This window comes from Rutidosis leptorrhynchoides, chromosome 2, assembly GCF_046630445.1.
Source record: "Rutidosis leptorrhynchoides isolate AG116_Rl617_1_P2 chromosome 2, CSIRO_AGI_Rlap_v1, whole genome shotgun sequence".
Lineage (NCBI taxonomy): Eukaryota > Viridiplantae > Streptophyta > Magnoliopsida > Asterales > Asteraceae > Rutidosis > Rutidosis leptorrhynchoides.
Window position 1 is genome coordinate 447710931 of NC_092334.1, and position 19814 is coordinate 447730744.

The 19814-nt window shown below is 34.7% G+C and overlaps 1 protein-coding gene across 1 annotated transcript; it reads left to right on the top strand.

Annotated features, from left to right (window-relative positions):
• The first annotated feature begins 5316 nt into the window (after positions 1-5316).
• Positions 5317-9147, top strand: LOC139894495 (aldehyde dehydrogenase family 2 member B4, mitochondrial-like). The gene is made up of 11 exons (XM_071877821.1): positions 5317-5597; positions 6270-6404; positions 6527-6669; positions 6767-6920; positions 7025-7254; positions 7354-7443; positions 7728-7901; positions 7992-8129; positions 8353-8490; positions 8579-8640; positions 8750-9147. Exons 1-11 carry the CDS (start codon positions 5519-5521, stop codon positions 9021-9023), a joined length of 1617 nt encoding a protein of 538 aa, XP_071733922.1. The 5' UTR covers positions 5317-5518; the 3' UTR covers positions 9024-9147.
• Positions 9148-19814: the final 10667 nt, after the last annotated feature.

The window sequence follows — 19814 nt, forward strand, 5'->3', positions numbered from 1 at the left end:
ATATCTATATGATATGCTAACTTAATGATTTAAAACCTAGAAACACGAAAAACACCGTAAAACCGGACATACGCCGTCGTAGTAACACCGCGGGCTGTTTTGGGTTTGATAATTAAAAACTATGATAAACTTTGATTTAAAAGTTGTTCTTCTGGGAAAATGATTTTTCTTATGAACATGAAACTATATCTAAAAATCATGATTAAACTCAAAGTGGAGGTATATTTTTCAAAATGGTCATCAAGACGTCGTTCTTTCGACTAAAACGACTACCTCTTATAAAAATGACTTGTAACTTATATTTTCGACTATAAACCTATACTTTTTCTGCTTAGATTCATAAAATAGAGTTCAATATGAAATCATAGCAATTTGATTCACTCAAAACGGATTTAAAACGAAGAAGTTATGGGTAAAACAAGATTGGATAATTTTTCTTGTTGTAACTACGTGAAAATTGGTAACAAATCTATATTAATCATATCCTAGCTAACTTATATTGTATTATACATGTATTCTAATATATTATGTAATCTTGGGATACCATAGACACGTATGCAAATGTTTTGACATATCATATCGACCCATGTGTATATATTATTTGGAACAACCATAGACACTCTATATGCAGTAATGTGGGAGTTAGTTATACAGGGTTGAGGTTGATTCCAAAAATATATATACATTGAGTTGTGATCTAGCCTGAGACGTGTATACACTGGGTCGTGGATTGATTCAAGATAATATATATCAATTTTTTTCTGTACATCTAACTTTGGACAACTAGTTGTAGGTTACTAACGAGGACAGCTGACTTAATAAACTTAAAACATCAAAATGTATTAAAAGTGTTGTAAATATATTTTGAATATACTTTGATATATATGTACATATTTGTTATAGGTTCGTGAATCGACCAGTGGCCAAGTCTTACTTCCCGACGAAGTAAAAATCCGTGAAAGTGAGTTATAGTCCCACTTTTAAAATCTAATATTTTAGAATGAGAATACATGCAGTTTTATAAATGTTTTACGAAATAGACACGAGTAATTGAAACTACATTATATGGGTGAATGATCGAAGCCGAATATGCCCCTTTTGCTTGATAACCTAAGAATTAGTAAACCGGTCTACTAATTGACGCGAATCCTAAAGATAGATCTATTGGGCCTAACGAACCCCATCCAAAGTACCGGATGCTTTAGTACTTCGAATTCGTTTTTATCATGTCCGAAGGATTTCCCGAAATGATAGGGGATATTCTTATATGCATCTTGTTAATGTCGGTTACCAGGTGTTCACCATATTAATGAATTTTATCTCTATGTATGGGATGTATATTGAAATATGAAATCTTGTGGTCTATTATTATGATTTGATAATATATAGGTTAAACCTATAACTCACCAACATTTTTGTTGACGTTTTAAGCATGTTTATTCTCCGGTGATTATTAAGAGCTTCCGCTGTTGCATACTAAAATAAGGACAAGATTTGGAGTCCACGCTTGTATGATATTATGTAAAAACTGCATTCAAGAAACTTATTTTTGATGTAATATATTCTTATTGTAAACCATTATGTAATGGTCGTGTGTAAACGATATATTTTAGATTATCATTACTTGATAATCTACGTAATGCTTTTTAAACCTTTATCAATAAAATAAAGGTTATGGTTGTTTTAAAAATGAATGCAGTCTTTGAAAAACGTCTCATATAGAGGTCAAAACCTCGCGACGAAATCAATTAATATGGAACGTTTATAATCAATATGAACGGGACATTTCATCGCTCCCCATCAATAAGCCGCCATTCGAACCATGAATACTACTAATGATTTTTACCCAAAGTGACTTGGTTTCGGTTTTAAACCTCCATCACCACTTTCCGAGTAAAGCGAGATTTTTACTTTTTAAAGAACCAATGTTTAACCCCCATTCCCGTAAGATGTAATCACATTATCCCATTTAACCCAATTGATTTTTGAGCCCGAACCCGACACGCCCCAAAAGAAAGAACGTCTCACACTCTCGAGAATTTTTAACACACAAGGCGGGGCACAGAAGAGTGAGAAGTAGTACAACCGCTTTAATTAGAGTTAATCGACCACCAAAGGACATCGAACGCATTCGCCAACTAGAGAGTTTATTTTTAAATTTATCAATCACCACACACCAATCCTTTGATTTCTTCATGTTTGACCTGATAGGTAATCCAAGATAAGTAAATGGGAATTGCCCCACTACACAACCGATTGCACTTACAACATTTGTGAGCTCATCCGCACTAACCCCGATTCCATACAAACAACTTTTTTGGAAATTAATCTTCAACCCGAATGCTAGTTCAAAACATTTAAGTAAATTTTGAAGACTAAGGATATTTGCACGACTCCATTCACCAATAAAAAGTGTGTCATCCGCATATTGCAAATGAGAAAGTGGGACTTTATCATTACCAATTTTCACTCCTTTAAATAACCCCCGATCGATTGCCGCTTTCGTCATAATGTTTAAATCTTCCGTTGCAAGAATAAAGAGAAACGGTGAAAGTGGATGACCTTGTCTAACTCCCCGTTCCAATGAGAATTCTTTTGTTGGTGACCCGTTGACTAGAATGGAGATGGAGGCCGAACTAAGACACGAAAAAATCCATTTACACCATTTGTTCCCGAAACCCATTGACTTCATAACTTCCATGAGAAAATCCCAATTTAGACAATCAAATGCCTTCTCGAAATCAACCTTAAAAAGTAACCCTCTTTTTCGAGATTTTTTCAAGAAATCGATACTTTCATTTATAATTAGAACACCATCCAGAATGTAACGATCCTTTAGAAAAGCACTTTGTTTCCGACCAATAAGTGATGGGATGACTCTCCAAAGACGGTTAGAGAGAATTTTTGCAATTATTTTATAATAACTACCAATGAGGCTTATGGGACGAAAATCATTTAAAACCGTAGCTTCTTTTTTCTTCGAGACTAATGTGATGAAGGAGGCATTGCAACCTTTCGAAAATGACCCATTTTCATGAAACTAATTAATGGCCGCAACTAACTCCACTTTTATGATCTCCCGAATCAAGAATCGCTTCATGAATTACTTCATTAATGAGAATAATGAGCTGGATTTAAATTCTATCTTTTTGGCGTTTAATTTCTTTTAGTCATTATCTTAATTGCAAGTGCAATTGATTCATTTTAATTGTTAATTTTTTTTTAATTTTTTAATAATAACATCATTATGGTAGGCTAGATTTTTTCTTTTTAATTTTTTTTAAAACTTTAGCAAACCTTATTTATGACATCACCATTTTAAAATTTTAATAGATATTATAGATAGATAGATATCAAAACCGATATTTAAACCAATGAACTTAAATTCAGTGGAACACCCCGATTTCACTAGATCTATATTCTTAACAAATTATAATTAAGAAAGTTATTTTGATGAATTCACTTCCCAACCTCACATGATTTACTACCTCGATATTATATAACTAGATAGATGGATGTCAGAAGTGGTCCATTTTATTGGGAAAATTTTTTTTTGAACGAAATTTTTATAAAAGAATAATAAAAAACATATAAAAGGGACAAAACGGATGACGTCAGTATGACGTCAACGATGTCGTCCTATTCATTCACTTCCAGTATTATTATTATTATTATTATTATTATTATTATTATTATTATTATTATTATAACATAATTAAATAATTATATAAATTCTATAATAATACAAAATAAAATAACATAACATAACATAATTATATAAATATTATTATTTTGAAAAGCAAGAAGAGTACTACGATTATGGGTGATGATATTTCCACTTCAATATTTGATAAATCCACTAAACCCGTGCATTCTGTGATTGTACTATACAAACTGATAATGCATAGAAATGAGTGGATTAATCAAATATTGAAGTGGATATATCATCACCTGTTATATAAAACCAAATGTACAAGGAGTATATTACATGCTGCAAATCAGCCGGCTATTAGTTCAGCCCCGAAACTAAGTATGTGAAATACAAATCTAAGCGACGAGTATTATATTTTAAACTCGATAAATATAAAATTATAAGTATAAATAGAGATGTAATCACTTGCATCCAATAATTTGCTTGAAAATCAACGGACCAATCAGAGCGAGACATGTGGGCCGACAATCACATGTGATTGAAAAAAATTCAAAAAAAAAAATTTCAAAAATTTTTTTTTTAAAGAATTTTTAAAAAAAAAATTTAATTTTTTTTAAAAAAAATTTAATTTTTTTTAAAAAAAATTAATTTTATTTTTGAAAAAAAAATTTAATTTTTTTTTTTAAATTTAGCATTTCAATTTCAATCACATGTGATTGTAAAACCCAATCACATGTGATTGTAAAACCCAATCACATGTGATTCTGCATGTCAAATCCAATCAAATGTGATTGAAAAAAAAATTCAAATTTTTTTTTTCAAAAAAATAATTTCAACCGAAAACAGACTTTAATTGAGTGATTTGATCAAGTTTGTTAGCGTTTCGTGATCATATATTCAAAATTTCAGACTTTAATTCGGTGATTTGATCAAGGTTTGATCAAAAACTTGGTGTTTAAAGGTTTTAACACAAATTTACTGAAATTTGTCATTTTACTAAAAAAAAAATTCAATCATATGTGATTGAATTTCACATGCAGAATCATATGTGATTGGGGTTTACAATCACATGTGATTGGCATTCAGAATCACATGTGATTTATTTCATGTCCAATTCAATCACATGTGATTGAAAAAAAAAATGTGCGAAAAAAAAAATTTCGAAAAAAAAAATTTCGAAAAAAAAATATTTTTTTTTTTAATTTTTTTTCAATCACATGTGATTATCGCGCCACGTGTCGCACTCTGATTGGTTCCTTGGATCTCAACTTAAAAGTTGGTCTCATTTGAATATTTCTCAAGTATAAATAATATAAATATACATCTTTGATTTTCAAAAAAAAAAAATAATAATAATAATAATAATAAATAAATAAATATAATATAGGTATCCTGGGTAGAAGAATGACTTCCCGTTTACTTTAGAGTAGAAGAAAGGACTGTCTACATCTAACCTCCCCATACTCCACTTTAGTGAAATTGGGTAATGTTGTTGTTGTTGTTGTAAATAAATAAATATAATATAATACACAAAAAATATCAACCATTCTATATCGTTTTCTTAACTACATCTGCATTTATATTATAATAACTCCATATTAAAAATACAATATAAACACAAATACGTAGTACCAAAGAGTGGACTCATTAAAGTGTGACACACCTAAAGTAGATGATTAAGATAACATTTTCTAACTTTCATCCATTTTGTGCATATAAAATACATGAAAATAATTTCAACCAATAACACATGATCACATGTTACTAATTTCTTTGCCTTTATTGTCTATATACATACAACACTTGTTGTATATTTATACTTTTTTATTATACAAACAAAACTGACCAGTTTAGTTATTGACAAAAATGGCTGCCCGAAGACTCTCCGGCGTTATCTCCCGTTCAATATCTCTCCGTTCTTCTTCATCTTCAATTGGTTATCGAGGTCTGATCAACCAAAACGTTGTCGTTTGATGAAAGACTAATCATCTGGGTGTTAATTTGTTAGCTATCTTTTCAATTAATTAAGTTAGTATACTATGTGTTCGATGAAATTACTCAGAGAAGATAGACTGTACGTATGCGTAGTTGTTTTTTGATGGTTATTAACATGCTGACTTGATCTTTTTAATTAAAACTTGAAAAAGTTCTTAAATTTTTTGTTTTTAGTTTTTAAGTAACTATTGAATTAAAAAGTTTTCCTTTTAGATAATGGAATCTGGAAGTGGATTATCTTTTTTTATGTAAAATATATAAATATATGTTATGAAAGTTAATGTAAAGATTGAAAGATTTATGGAGAACGAGAGTATTGATCATGGGTTTTGTGTTATATTTCTTGGGTTTTATAAAAGATGTAAACTTGATGATAATTATGTTATTTTCTTTTGTGATTTATGGTTCTGAATTCTGACAATGTTATGCTGTAATCAGATGTAAAACTAGTACTGACAGAAATACATAAGTTTCAATGTTGAGATTGAATACTGGATATGATTTGGAACATTAAATGAAGTTCTTGTAGAATCTGAGATGGGTATCTTTGGTGGCACTTTCTTGAACAGTGATTAGATTTTTAATTATTTTTGTATGATTTTCAATTATTTATATTTTTCAGGACAAAAATCCAGTTTGATAAGTGAAGTGCAAAGATTTAGTACTGCAGCAGTACTTGAACAACCAATTACTCCATCTGTTAAAATTGATTACACTCAGAATCTAATTGATGGAAAGTTTGTTGATTCAGCATCTGGTAATGTTTGGTTCTAAAAGTTTTTCATTTAAATTATATTTAATTCTTTAGTATAGAATCTAATAGAAAAGTATAGTCAATATTTGACCAAAAGTTGGAAACTTTATGTATAATAATTACAGGAAAGACATTTCCAACCTTGGATCCGCGTACAGGGGAAGTTATTGCTGACGTGGCTGAAGGTGATGCAGAGGATATCAATCGTGCAGTTTCGGCTGCTCGCAAAGCATTTGATGAAGGCCCATGGCCTAAAATGACTGCTTACGTAAATTAACTTATCTCACCATTGATTAATAATTTCATGACATGTAAATTACTAATAAACTTCATTTTTTTGTAACTTTTTTTTTGTTACATTACAGGAGAGGTCATGTATATTGCTACGATTCGCTGATTTAGTTGAAAAGCACAATGATGATATTGCGTCTCTTGAATCCTGGAACAGCGGGAAACCGTACGAACAGTCTGCTAAAGCTGAAGTACCTACCTTGGCACGTTTGTTTCGTTATTATGCAGGTATATAATGTATATGTATATATCATGTAATTGTATCAAATTCAGTTAAAAAGTTTGTTAAAGTTGGACAACCTATGGTTAATAAGGTAAATATTACATCGCAGGTTGGGCCGATAAGATCCATGGGTTAACGGTTCCAGCAGATGGACCATACCATGTGCAAACTTTACATGAACCAATTGGGGTTGCGGGTCAAATCATACCATGGAATTTTCCGCTTCTTATGTTTGCTTGGAAGGTGGGGCCCGCCCTTGCTTGTGGTAACACTATAGTTCTTAAAACAGCTGAACAAACTCCATTAACCGCTCTTTATGTTGCAAAGTTGTTCCTTGAGGTAACTGAAACATCTGTTTATGGGAAAATTAATTTGCTAATCCTGTTTTTGTTTAGTATGAAGATTAACGATTAAATTTGTACGTGTTTTGTGGGGTAGGCTGGTCTTCCTCCTGGTGTTCTTAATATAGTTTCGGGCTATGGTCCAACTGCTGGTGCAGCTCTTGCTAGCCATATGGATGTTGATAAGGTAACTAATTTTGACCCGTTTACTTACGTGTGGATCATTATGGGTTATGTTTCGTCTTTAATTAGTCTAATTATAAGGAAATAAGTCAAATGGTTTTTTAGATGGGCCAGTGCAATTTTAATAACTAAAAACTCTTAAATTTCTGTACTCGATATGTTTGATTAAAAGTTCTGGACAACAAGTGATTCGGGGTCTACTCGACCCATTTTTGACTCGTTATCCGACTCACTTGGTTTGTGGCTTACTAGGATTAATTCTGAATATTAAAGTTTGTGCATTTTCAGATTGCGTTTACAGGATCAACTGAAACGGGTAAAATTGTGCAAGAATTGGCTGCAAAAAGTAATCTAAAGCCAGTGACTTTAGAACTCGGAGGAAAATCGCCTTTTATCGTGTGTAAGGATGCTGACGTTGATAAGGCTGTAGAGCTAGCACACTTTGCTCTCTTTTTTAATCAAGTGAGTATTATTATATAGATTATACATATAGTCTGCTCTTAAATAAACTGTACAACCCAGAGCTATATTGATTGGCTTAACTCTATATAGGGTCAATGTTGTTGTGCGGGATCTCGCACGTTTGTTCACGAGAGTGTACATGACGAGTTTTTGGAGAAAGCTAGAGCACGTGCTCAAAGACGGTCCGTTGGTGATCCTTTCCGAAAGGGCATTGAGCAAGGCCCACAGGTATACAGAGTGGCAAATTGGGCGGGTTATGTCAAAGCAGATAAATTTTAGTACGGATAAATAAAACTGTAACCTGTTTCACATGCTCGAACTATTTGACTATTTTCTTTAAGTTACATGTTTTAGGTTAACCAATTTGATCTGTTACAATTTAAACTGTAGTTGCCACTTCTATATTCTAATCTATATGTTCGATTATAAAGAAACTTATGAAAACTTTTAGATTGATTCTGAGCAATTTGAGAAGATCTTACGTTACATAAGATCTGGAGTTGACAGCAACGCTACCCTCGAATGTGGAGGTGACAGATTTGGCTCCAAGGGTTACTATATCCAACCAACCGTTTTTTCAAATGTTAAGGTACCTTAAAAACTCTGTTTTTCTGTTTACACGTTTAAAAACTGTCGAATTAACTTAGCAATACAATTATATTTATATGGTTAAACAGGATGATATGCTGATAGCTCAAGATGAAATCTTTGGTCCTGTTCAAACCATCCTGAAGTTCAAGTAAATCTCATTTCATCATCATCATAACATCATTGATTATGTGTTAAAACTTTAAAGTGAATATTTGATTTTTTTATCTCATATTTTGGATTATTTATACTTATGCCAGGGAGGTTGATGACGTGATAAAAAGGGCAAATGCGACACGATATGGACTTGCAGCTGGTGTGTTCACGCAAAACATCGATACCGCAAACATGTTGTCTCGCGGATTGAAGGCGGGGACTGTTTGGGTGAACTGTTTCGATGTTTTTGATGCTGCAATACCTTTTGGAGGTTATAAAATGAGTGGTATTGGACGGGAAAAGGGTATTTACAGCCTTAACAACTATTTACAAGTGAAGGCTGTTGTTACCGCATTGAAAAATCCGGCTTGGTTGTAATCGTCTGTTGTGGTACCCCTTTTAATGGTGTGACGAAAACAATAAGAAATTAAGAATAATATATTTCGATTGCTGGTTTGTTATCTTATCTTTTATGAATATGATATGATTGATTATATGATTATGTTTGTTTATGAAGATAACAGAATCGGTTTTGTTATTGATATCATAATTACAAATAGTATGCCAGAAAGTAGCTAGTAAAGTTGTAAGTATTCACAAACCTTGTTTTTGATCAATAAGTTACATGGACCATTATGCACCCGTAACACGAAAACAATCATATCTTTACGTCAAATCTTGCATCTTCGCGTATCAACAAAAGTTCTACAAATCGGACAAGCACGGGTCTTGATCAACCGTGAGTCTATACACTCACCATGAAAACTATGATTACAATTTGGTAAAAGTTTACACCTTTCCCCTGTTTTAAACCTTTCTAAGCACACCACACACTCAATTATGTTCATTTGCATTGATTTTTTATCCTCCAAATTGAAATCATAAGATGGAAGTTTCTTGATATCTTCTTTTGACATGGTATCATTTGTTAGCAACAAAATTCTTCTATTGAAGCTCTCAAATGTTCTTCCTATTCTACAAACATGAAATAGGACAAAAGGAGCAGTTCCCACAACTAATAGTACAACTAAACAGGACACAGTTTCAATTATCATGTTTTGAATGTTCTTTTAACAATGAAGCAATTTTCTTGAAATGCAGAACCTCATTTTAAAAAGAAAGATACCCTTAAATGAGATGTGAAAGAGGCTTTACACCATGTTTTGGGTGGTGAAATTTAATAGTACGTAAATAATCAAAGTCTTTAAACACAATCAAACTTTTAATAATTTAAGTTGACAATATTTGCTTGTCCTTTGGAAGGGAAATGTACGTGAGCTAGTACGCTACTAGGTAGTTATACTAGCAGTATCAAGATAGCTCATCAACCTTGAGGTTCTGAGTTCGAGTTCCGTGATGAACTATTTGTAATTTGGTCTGTGTTTGCCGTTGTAAAAATAAATAAATAAAATAAAATAAAAAATTATCGTCTCTACCTTCTCCAACAAGTTATCATGTCTTCAAGTCTCAGATCAGTTTTGCTGTTTTTGTTTGTAAATCAAGCCTCAAGTTAGTTATATATACTTGTTTGCAATCGACATACAGTATAGACATATAGTATAATTTAAAACAGTATGTAAATAAATACCTATTCAATCTCATATTTAGATTGCTCTATATAAAGTCTTGATAGCTATTTACGAGTGAAGGTTTTTGTTACAGTGTTTACAAATCCGGCTTGGTTGTAATTCTTGGTTTCTGGTTTGTTGTATTATATGTTGGCCAATGGCCAATTGATAAGCCTTTATAATTGATTTTCTTAGGTTGATTACTACAGTATTACGGAGTAAATATTTAAATCATCATAAAGATCACATGGTGTTGAACTGTTGACTGTTGAGCTTCACTTTTTTAATACTAATATTCAACAAATCTTGTTTTATACACAATAGTTATTTCCTTACATACTAGTTGCAACCAAATTTTTGATCGTTTTTTATGGTGGTGCATGTCAGTAGCCTGTTATTACCCTTATATACTAATAGCCACCAAGACTTTGGTCGTTTCTGTTAGAAATCGGGTATGAATTGACTGCAGGATCCGTTCTTGAATCGTGTAATCACTGTCTCTATAAAGTATTTCGACCCTACGATTGCCTTGGTTGCACGAAATCTTTACAGGGATAAGACAAGAACGCAATCAGTGTTTTTGGCAACGAAATCACTGATCAAATTGCTAAAGAATATGTGTGTGTTTCTGTTTGTTGATTGAATGCAGATAAGATGGAAAAAACGTCCATCAAACTGTTATATGAAACAGTTAAAACGAAAGGGTGTATAACTATTGGAAAATCGATTATACCGAAAAGGTATAACTGTTTGAATGCACCTTTTCATTGGAAAATCGCTGCCCCTTGGACCCCGCAAGGGGGCGCAGCCCCCTTGACCCCCGCATTTTGCGCGACAGTTAGCAGCAAACTCTTACGGGCCTGTACTCCACACTCTCCGAACCCGTTGTTAAGTATAACTAGCTAACACCTGCATTTAAGTAAATCGCAACTAACTAAAATGCATGTTGGATGACACTAAAATCACCAACAAATCCCCCCCCCCCCCCATTTTAGTGTAATCCTTGATTTACTAAAATAACCAAACAAACAGAACAAACTAATGCATAAATGAAAATGTTTCAGAAATTGAATTTTCACTTAGTATAATATTTACGAGAATTCGAGTATCAGGGTGTTTCAGAAATTGAACCCTTCCACTCGTATGAAAACTATAAAATATTATACACATCAGTTTCTTACATATCTCTAAAACAATCTTGACACTATTATAAGCCATGTGTCTCAATCCTTCAGTGAACATATTGGCAGCTAAGTCCAAAGCTCCATTGAAGCGGCAAAACTTCATGCTCACATAGGTAGTCCTTTTACATCTTGCACCTGCATATGCAATTTTTCAAAAGAACTATTAAGAAGAATAACTTCAACCTAACTCAACTTGCAGGTCTAAACACATACTTTGGGATCGAAATTTTATGTGTTTCAATCTTCAGAAAGTAAGCTTACCTCATTGAATTCAGCTTCTAGCTTTGTACTAGAAGGGAATTGGGCGTCTCACTTTGAAAGATTTATGTGGACTTCAATCCCACTCCAATAGCCGACTTGTGCACTAAGTCTCGGGCTAACGCTTTTGTCAAGTGATCCGCTAAGTTTTGTTGTGATCTAACGAAACTTACGGATATCACTCCATGTGAAATCAGCTCGCGAACCATAATGTGTCTAACACCTAAGTGTCTAGACTTTCCATTGTACATTTGGCTTAAGCCTTAGCCAAAGTAGCTTCACTGTCACAACGGATGGAAATAGGAGATATTGGCTTTGGCCACAAAGGAATTTCATGAATCAGATTCCTCAACCAATCAGCTTCCTTACCAGCCGCAGCTAAAGCTACAAATTCAGACTCCATGGTTGAATTTGTAATGCATGTTTGCTTCTTAGAAGCCCATGATATAGCACCTCCTCCACATAGGAATATCCAACCAGTCGTAGATGAATGATCTTCGACGTTGGTTATCCAACTTGCATCCGAATATCCTTCCAAAACTGAAGGGAACCCAGTATAAGTAATACCATAATCCATAGTACCTTATAAGTACTCGAATACTCTAACCACAGCATGCCAATGAGTAGCATTTGGATTACTAGTAAACCTAATCATTTTTCCCAATATGAAAGCAATATCGGGGCGTGTGCTTGTCATAGCATACATCAAACATCCAATTGCTCGAGAGTATTCAAGCTGTGATACAGCTTTACCCCAAAACGACATCTCAACTCTCCTATATATAAAAAAAACCGTACGTTCTTCTCCTCTCTACCCTATTCTGTATACGCCTCTTTTCTAAATCTAGGGTTTCTTTATTCAGTTCCAAATCATGCTAATTAATCCTTCGCAGCTTCAATTTCGTGGGAGAACCGTTTTTTTTTCGATGGTTTGGAGGCGACGGTTCCGATTGAACCCTAAGGTTTCACATTTTGTGGCTTTTTGTCTCAAAAATTATCATCTAACCTTCGTAGCTTTCATTTCCTGGTAGCGACTGATCTTTAATCCTGTTAAAGGCCCATGACGACATTTGTTTACTTGGTGGTCCGATTGTTGTTAGATACCTTTGGATTTCGCAACGTATCTGTCGGCAACAGGTATATTTCCCAAATAATTTTTACAAATTGTTAATGGTTAATGGAATTATCTATGTTTGCCGTTGCTCTTTGTTCTTATATTTTCGAATATTATGCATGAATTTTTTTTATGTCTATTTTGTTGTTTTATGGGCTATTTGTTGTACTGTATGTCATATATTTTCTGTTTAGGTTTAGGTATGAAAAGATATTGATAATGCTTTCTAAAAAATGATTTTATAATTCTGTAAATGCTTTTATGCTTTCTGCTTCTGATGGTATTAGTGGTATTGAAACATCTAATTGTCTTAGAAGAAAAAGAAAATATAGTTAATCTCTTTTCAATTAGTGATGGTGGTGTTACTATTCGAATTTAAAGTGTTTCCTCTTCAAGATAAATGTAGTTATAACTCTTCACTATTCATTTTTGTATTCATTATTAGTGAGAACACTAATTTTAGACTTTAAGTAATTTTTCACAATATTTTATTTGTTGTTGCATTTTAGCAGCTAGCTAAATCTGTGATGGTGAAATATGTGTGCCCTCACTCACCTGTTGGCGAGGCAACTTATTAGTTGCAGCCATGGTGACTGATTACATGTTTCTGATGCCAGTATTCTTCTTACGTTGTTGTTTTCAGAAATGCGAGCTACTACACGGAGTTTGGTTGTCGTCTTAGGACGTGGTAGCCTCTTTGTTGCTTAATGAGTATAGCAAAAAATTGCTTTACCATCATTCGCAACACCTTTGTTCAGTTGGAATTTCCAACAACGACAACATCTTTTGGCACTCACAACTCAAAAAGGTTTAATAACATAGGTTGTGATGATAGAAAAGTGGGAGTTGGGTCGAGCAATGAGAATAAATGAGTTCGTATCTTGGCGGGGCAATCTAAATATTGCAGCAATGGCGATTCATGTTCTCTTGCTTGATTTTAAATACGGATCTGAGCCTCATTTCTTCTTTTTTCCCTTACTAAATTTTTTCCGTACTGGTATGGTTTTACATTTTTGTAAGTATCATTTTCTATGATGTTTGTTGTGCAGAACATAAGTTTCGGAGTTGTAGTGCTATATTAGGGATTGTAGATGTACCGACTGTAATGTTGTTTCGTGATTTCAATAGCGGTTGAAATCTCATTCTAAAGAATAAGCTTTTACAGGGGGTCCATCTGTTATGCTAAAAGACCTTAGAATGACATGTTAAATGAGAACGCCACCACAACAAATCCAAATGGTTTGAGTTATGAAAGCTCCATATTTTCGTACTTATATATATATATATATATATATATATATATATATATATATATATATATATATATATATATATATATATATATATATATATATATATATATATATATATATATATATAAGTACCTTATATACCTTATATACTACCCTATTCTGTATAGGCCTCTTTTCTAAATCTAGGGTTTCTTTATTCAGTTCCAAATCATGCTAATTAATCCTTCGCTGCTTCGATTCGTGGGAGAACAGTTATTTTCTCTGATGGTTTGGCGGCGATGGTTCCGATTGAACCCTAGGGTTTCGCATTTTGTGGCTTTTTGTCTCAAAAATTATCATCTAACCTTCGTAGCTTTCATTCCCTGGTAGCGACTGATCTTTAATCCTGTTAGCTATCTGATTTGTGGTTGTTTCCTTCACAAAAAAGGTCCATGACGACATTTGTTTACTTGGTGGTCCGATTGTTGTTAGATACCTTTGGATTTCGCAACGTATCTGTCGGTAACAGGTATATTTCCCAAATAACTTTTACAAATTGTTAATGGTTAATGGAATTATCTATGTTTGTCGCTGCTCTTTGTTCTTATATTTTCCAATATTATGCATGAATATTTTTTATGTCTATTTTGTTGTTTTATGGGCTATTTTTTGTACTGTATGTCATACATTTGCTGTTTAGGTTTAGGTATGAAAAGATATTGATAATGCTTTCTAAAAAATGATTTATAATTCTGTAAATGCTTTTATGCTTTCTGATCATATACATAGCATTGTATCTGTATATTTTATTTACTAAAGGCTAAAAACAGAAGTAACGCAAAGTATATTCAAAAGGCTTGGAATATTCGCTGAAAATAAAGATAGCGGATCAGTTTCCGCGCTAATAAAAGACTGCAGGTCACTTCGCTAAGTTTTCGCGGATAGTTAAGCAATCCGCAGACCGCGAATATTTCGAATACTATAAATATGTAGCTTGGCCTCTCATTTATAGGTTGTTGATTCTCTGCCATTTGCCCGGACCTTTGTAATTTTCTCTTGTGATCTTGCCCAAGGAACTTTTACATCGTGTCGAGGTGAATCATGCTACTTAACAATCAAGACCGGGTCGAGGTAGTTGATCACTTGATTGTTAAAGTGAAAGACGATCATCAGGGCTCAAAATAATCATCAAACATCCCATCCTCACTCTCAATCTTATTGCACTCAATCCTTAATTAAGTAACTCATTAATTCTGGATTGATCAATTGGCGCCATCCGTGGGACACGTTTTTAAAATTAAACTTGAAATTTTTTGTTTCATGCTATCAAACAACTAATTGGCTTGTTTAATTTCAATCGTATTTTGTTATGATGATTTGCAGGTACTTTCTAAGGCGTATCGGCTGATTTGATTATTGGCCATGACAGCAAATGCAAAGCAAGTAAGTGTTTCTGTGAATGCTGATGTGATGGCTGGTGATTCGCAGAATACCTTGCCATTTAATTCACAAACAAATGTTGATACTACTACAAGCAAGTCAGTTCAAGAACCGCTCGATAAAATGTCTAATGTTAACACCGCTAATAATGATTCGCAACTAGATGTTGTCGCAGAAAAAATGGTTGTGCGCATAAATCTGCAACAGAACCGCGATGAAACCATTGCTGAAGGCAAGCGGTTAACGGTTTTGGCTGGAAAAGTGAGTCTGCGAACAGACAAAGTTGTTGGTACTACTATTGGGCAAGCTAAGAAAGACACCAAGTATAGTCACGAACCTCGTATACCGCGTACTTACTTATGGCCGTTGAATGATTGAGGATCACAAGTTGATCGCTTAGTTGTGGAACATCATGATAGTGATAGTGATAATGCAGAGGAACGCCTTGCTTTGAACTCTGCTTCTAACTCAAAGATTGCAAAAGCGCCAAGAGAAGAAAACGAATTTTCTGATGATTCAGATAGTGTGGAAGAATTTGTAAAAAATTCACATGTCAAGCGAAGGCGACCACCAATACCTTTTCCTCGTCATGGGGAAGAAGGTGAAGCATCTGATGCTGTCAACAAAGAGAATGCTCAACATTTTTTAGCGAATGCTTTTAAAAGCATTGCGCCTAAGTCAATGCAGCATAAGTTTGAACAATCGAATTTTTAGAAAGATATGATAGCCAAATTTTGTGCAGAGAATACTGATACTCGCACAAAAAAGGCGACTGAGATTACTACTACTGCAGACAAGTTTGTTCAGCACATCTCTGATTATCCAATCGTTGCACCGCCTATTGTTCCGGCCACATTGGGAGTTTACTCGGGTTTAACTGATCCCTTGGATTTTTTGCAGCGGTTTGAAGGGGTGGTAAGCACCTACAACTGGGATGAGCCGGTCGCGTGTAGAGTATTCCCTATGGTTTTACAAGGATCAGCAAGGGAGTGGTTCCATAGCTTGCAAGCTCGCAGTACTATCGGCTTTATCGATATTCGCGATAAATTTTTGCTGCAGTTTCAGAATCTTTTGCCGCAGAAGAAGACGCATATAGAATGTCATGATATCAAACAAGGCAACAAGGAAACTTTAAGCGCATTACTTACGCGGTACATTTATGAGTGCCAAAAGATACCTAGTTTGAATGAAGATCAAAAAATCTCTGGGTTTTTGCATGCTATTAATCCGCAACAACACCCAACGCTTGTGCGACGACTGCGAAGAGATGTTCCGTCAACTTTCGCTAAGGTGCAACAAGAAATGTATGATTATCTTAGAGGTGGAGAAGATAGTACTATAACACCCGCTTGCGGGTGGGTTAAGGATAAAAGTTGGCGAGATGATAATGATTCTTTTCGTGATAGAAATGGCGATAATTACCGTGGTTCAGGATATCTACGGTGAAATGGCGGCAGTGGCTACCCGCACAATGATAGACATCAAGGTCAAAATGATAATCATGGATATGGCCGTCGGGATCACTATTCTACGCGAAAATGGAACAACGAGTCTTTTAATATCATCCAGATGTTAACAAAAACCCCCAAAGAAATTCTTTTACAAGAAAGGGTTGCGAGATCTTTTCCTGATCCTCAACCTTTAGCGGAGAACAGTAGGCGAGACAAATCTAAGTTTTGTATTTTCCATGATGATTATGGTCATGATACCAATCATTGTAGAGATTTGGCAGAGTTGATTGCGGAAGCATATGAGCAAGGCAAGCTAGACCATCTAATTACGCAAGGTTCTGCAAGCACTACGAATGTGATCATCTTGCCTGCAAAATCTAATGCTCCGCAAGGGCCAAATGCCGCTGATCAAAAAGCTCCCGCGGTGAAGAGTCTTGGAGTGAAAATGGTTAGTAAGAAAGAGAATTTGCGCGGAATTCAGGTCATTAATGTGGTAGAGGTACAAGGCGAAATATCAGTATTCCAAATATCTGAACAAATCGCGAGCTGGAAATGTCCCTCTATTACTTTTCCTCCTGCAAGCCTGACTGCGAATACTGATAAGCCAGTGGTGGTTTTATGCCGCATTGCGAATACTGGTATTGTGATTATGAAGGTGCATGTTGACACTGGTATTGCGAATACTGGTCAGTTGGAATTGCAAGTTGAACTAGTAGATGACCGCGATGAATCGCTAAGGCGCCAACCTTTGTTGAATCTTTATATAATGCGAAATCAATCGCGATTTAATATGATTCTTGGGCGCACTGCTTTGCGCTTGTTTGGTGCAATACCATTTACGCTACATGGAATGGTTAAGTTTTCTGCTAATAAGGGTATTGGCACGCTAACTTCTGCGGTAGTTGAGCCATTTTATGCGATGATTGTGGTGCGAGAAAGTGTAGGTGTTGAGGGGCATGCAGTCCACTCTGAATAATGCGCGCATTTATAATAGAAGAGTTTAATCATGTTTAATCATGATCAATATGTTATTTTTATTTTTTGAGTTGTTATTGCAAGAAAATAATGAATAAGACAAAATTAGTTTGGGTGTTAGTGATTGTTTCTATACAAAGCAAAAACACTGCGTGTGGCCACGCATAGTAATTATTTTGCAGAATACAATTGCTTACTTTTTCAAAACACTGAATTAATGTTTGTGCAAATGTGACTAAGGGCTCGCAGAAATATTAAAACAAACGTCATTGTTTTGCTAAGTGATGATGCAGTCTGCTTATGCTATACTAATGCGGATGTATATTGCAAAATAATAATTATAATAACAAAGTGATGAAATTGCCCACTTGTGTTACATAATGAATGTTGCGAAAGGATAAAATTTCCTAAGTATTTGATTTTGCTATGCTTAGATGCTTCGCAATGCTAATAAATTACCTAAGGATCGTTTTGTCGGACTTAGAAGATTCATAATATATACAAGATTGTTTCGCATAAGTACGTGTTTGTTATGTGCACAATAACGAATATGGAAATTGCAAAGGACAAGTCTGCATTATGAATATATATTAAGCGCTATATAAATAAGTCAAGTTGCAACTGCGGAATAAAAATATTTCATTAATAAACGCGCTAAGTGAGATGCGTAAAATTACAAAAACACAATATGTAATTGCGGATTATAGATTTACAACTCAAACAAGATATTTTAAAGCTTAAGCGCTTTAATATCTTCAAAAGTAACACCTTCACGCCGGCTAAGCTCCTCCAGTGCCGGGATAGCGATCTTTTAAACCTCTTTTTTCGCTATTGTCAGCGCTTCTTGTGCATCATCGGTTGGGCATATTTCACTGGCAATGTCTGCGGGAAGTGGTTGAGTAAGATAGCTGAGCTTGCAGAGTAAATCATTCCATTCACAACGGGTAGCGAGTTTGGCAGCTTGGGCATAAGCCTGACATTTTTTCGGTAACTGGCGCTGAATCCATTACCTAAACTCAGGCAGATATTTGACAAGTTGAGAGAATTGTTTTTCTGCGTGTTCCGCTCTCTTTTTGAGTGCCGCATTTTCATCCACAACTTTTTTCAGTTGTATCTCAAGTTTTTGCGCTTTCCTGTGCTGAGCGTTAGCAATTTTCACTTGGTTTTCATATTCGTATGACATCTCGTTGAAACGCTCAACATTGTCGACGGTTAAGCAAATGACGTTGAAGCAATTGTGAATTCGCTGTCTTTCCGCTTGAGCGAATGTGAGTTCGCGGTATCGTCGTTGAACATTACTGGGTACAAATTTGCAAAGTTTGCGGTAGAGTCAGTTGGCTTGTTCTTCTTCTGCAGCCTCATCCACATCTTCTTCGTGGTTTGATGCTTCGGCGTCAGTAGGGAGGCTTAAATTTTCATTGCCGGGCTCTTCAAAAATATCATCCGGGATCTCACCACCGATTTTGTATAGCTGCTCTGGCTCCCCTGTAGAGTCTGAAAGCACAACTAAAATGAAGTATGCAAATATAGCAAATTAATGTGACAAGAATATCAGCACAGTATAAACAATAATGCGGATTGAAATTTACTTACTCGTTTCTTGTTCGAATAAACAGCGAATGCGTCTTTTGCGAGGCGTGGTAGCTCCCTCTGCTATTGCTTTACGCTTTCCGCGGTCTTCGCCACCAGAGATGGAAAGCGTGTTGAGAATCGGTTCATCAATAGGTATGATTTCTTTGTCACCGTCTTTTAAGCGACGCGCCGGTCTAATCTTACCGACGTCCGCTGACCTCATCATCAATTCAAGGTCAATCTCTGCAAAATGGTACCACAACAAAGTTAAATAAATATAAGAATGGTATATAATGCGTTTTTGTATCAAAGAAACGTATCAGAAATTTACCGTTGTTCGATGTATCGATCAAAAGTGAGTCGCAATCGCCCCGT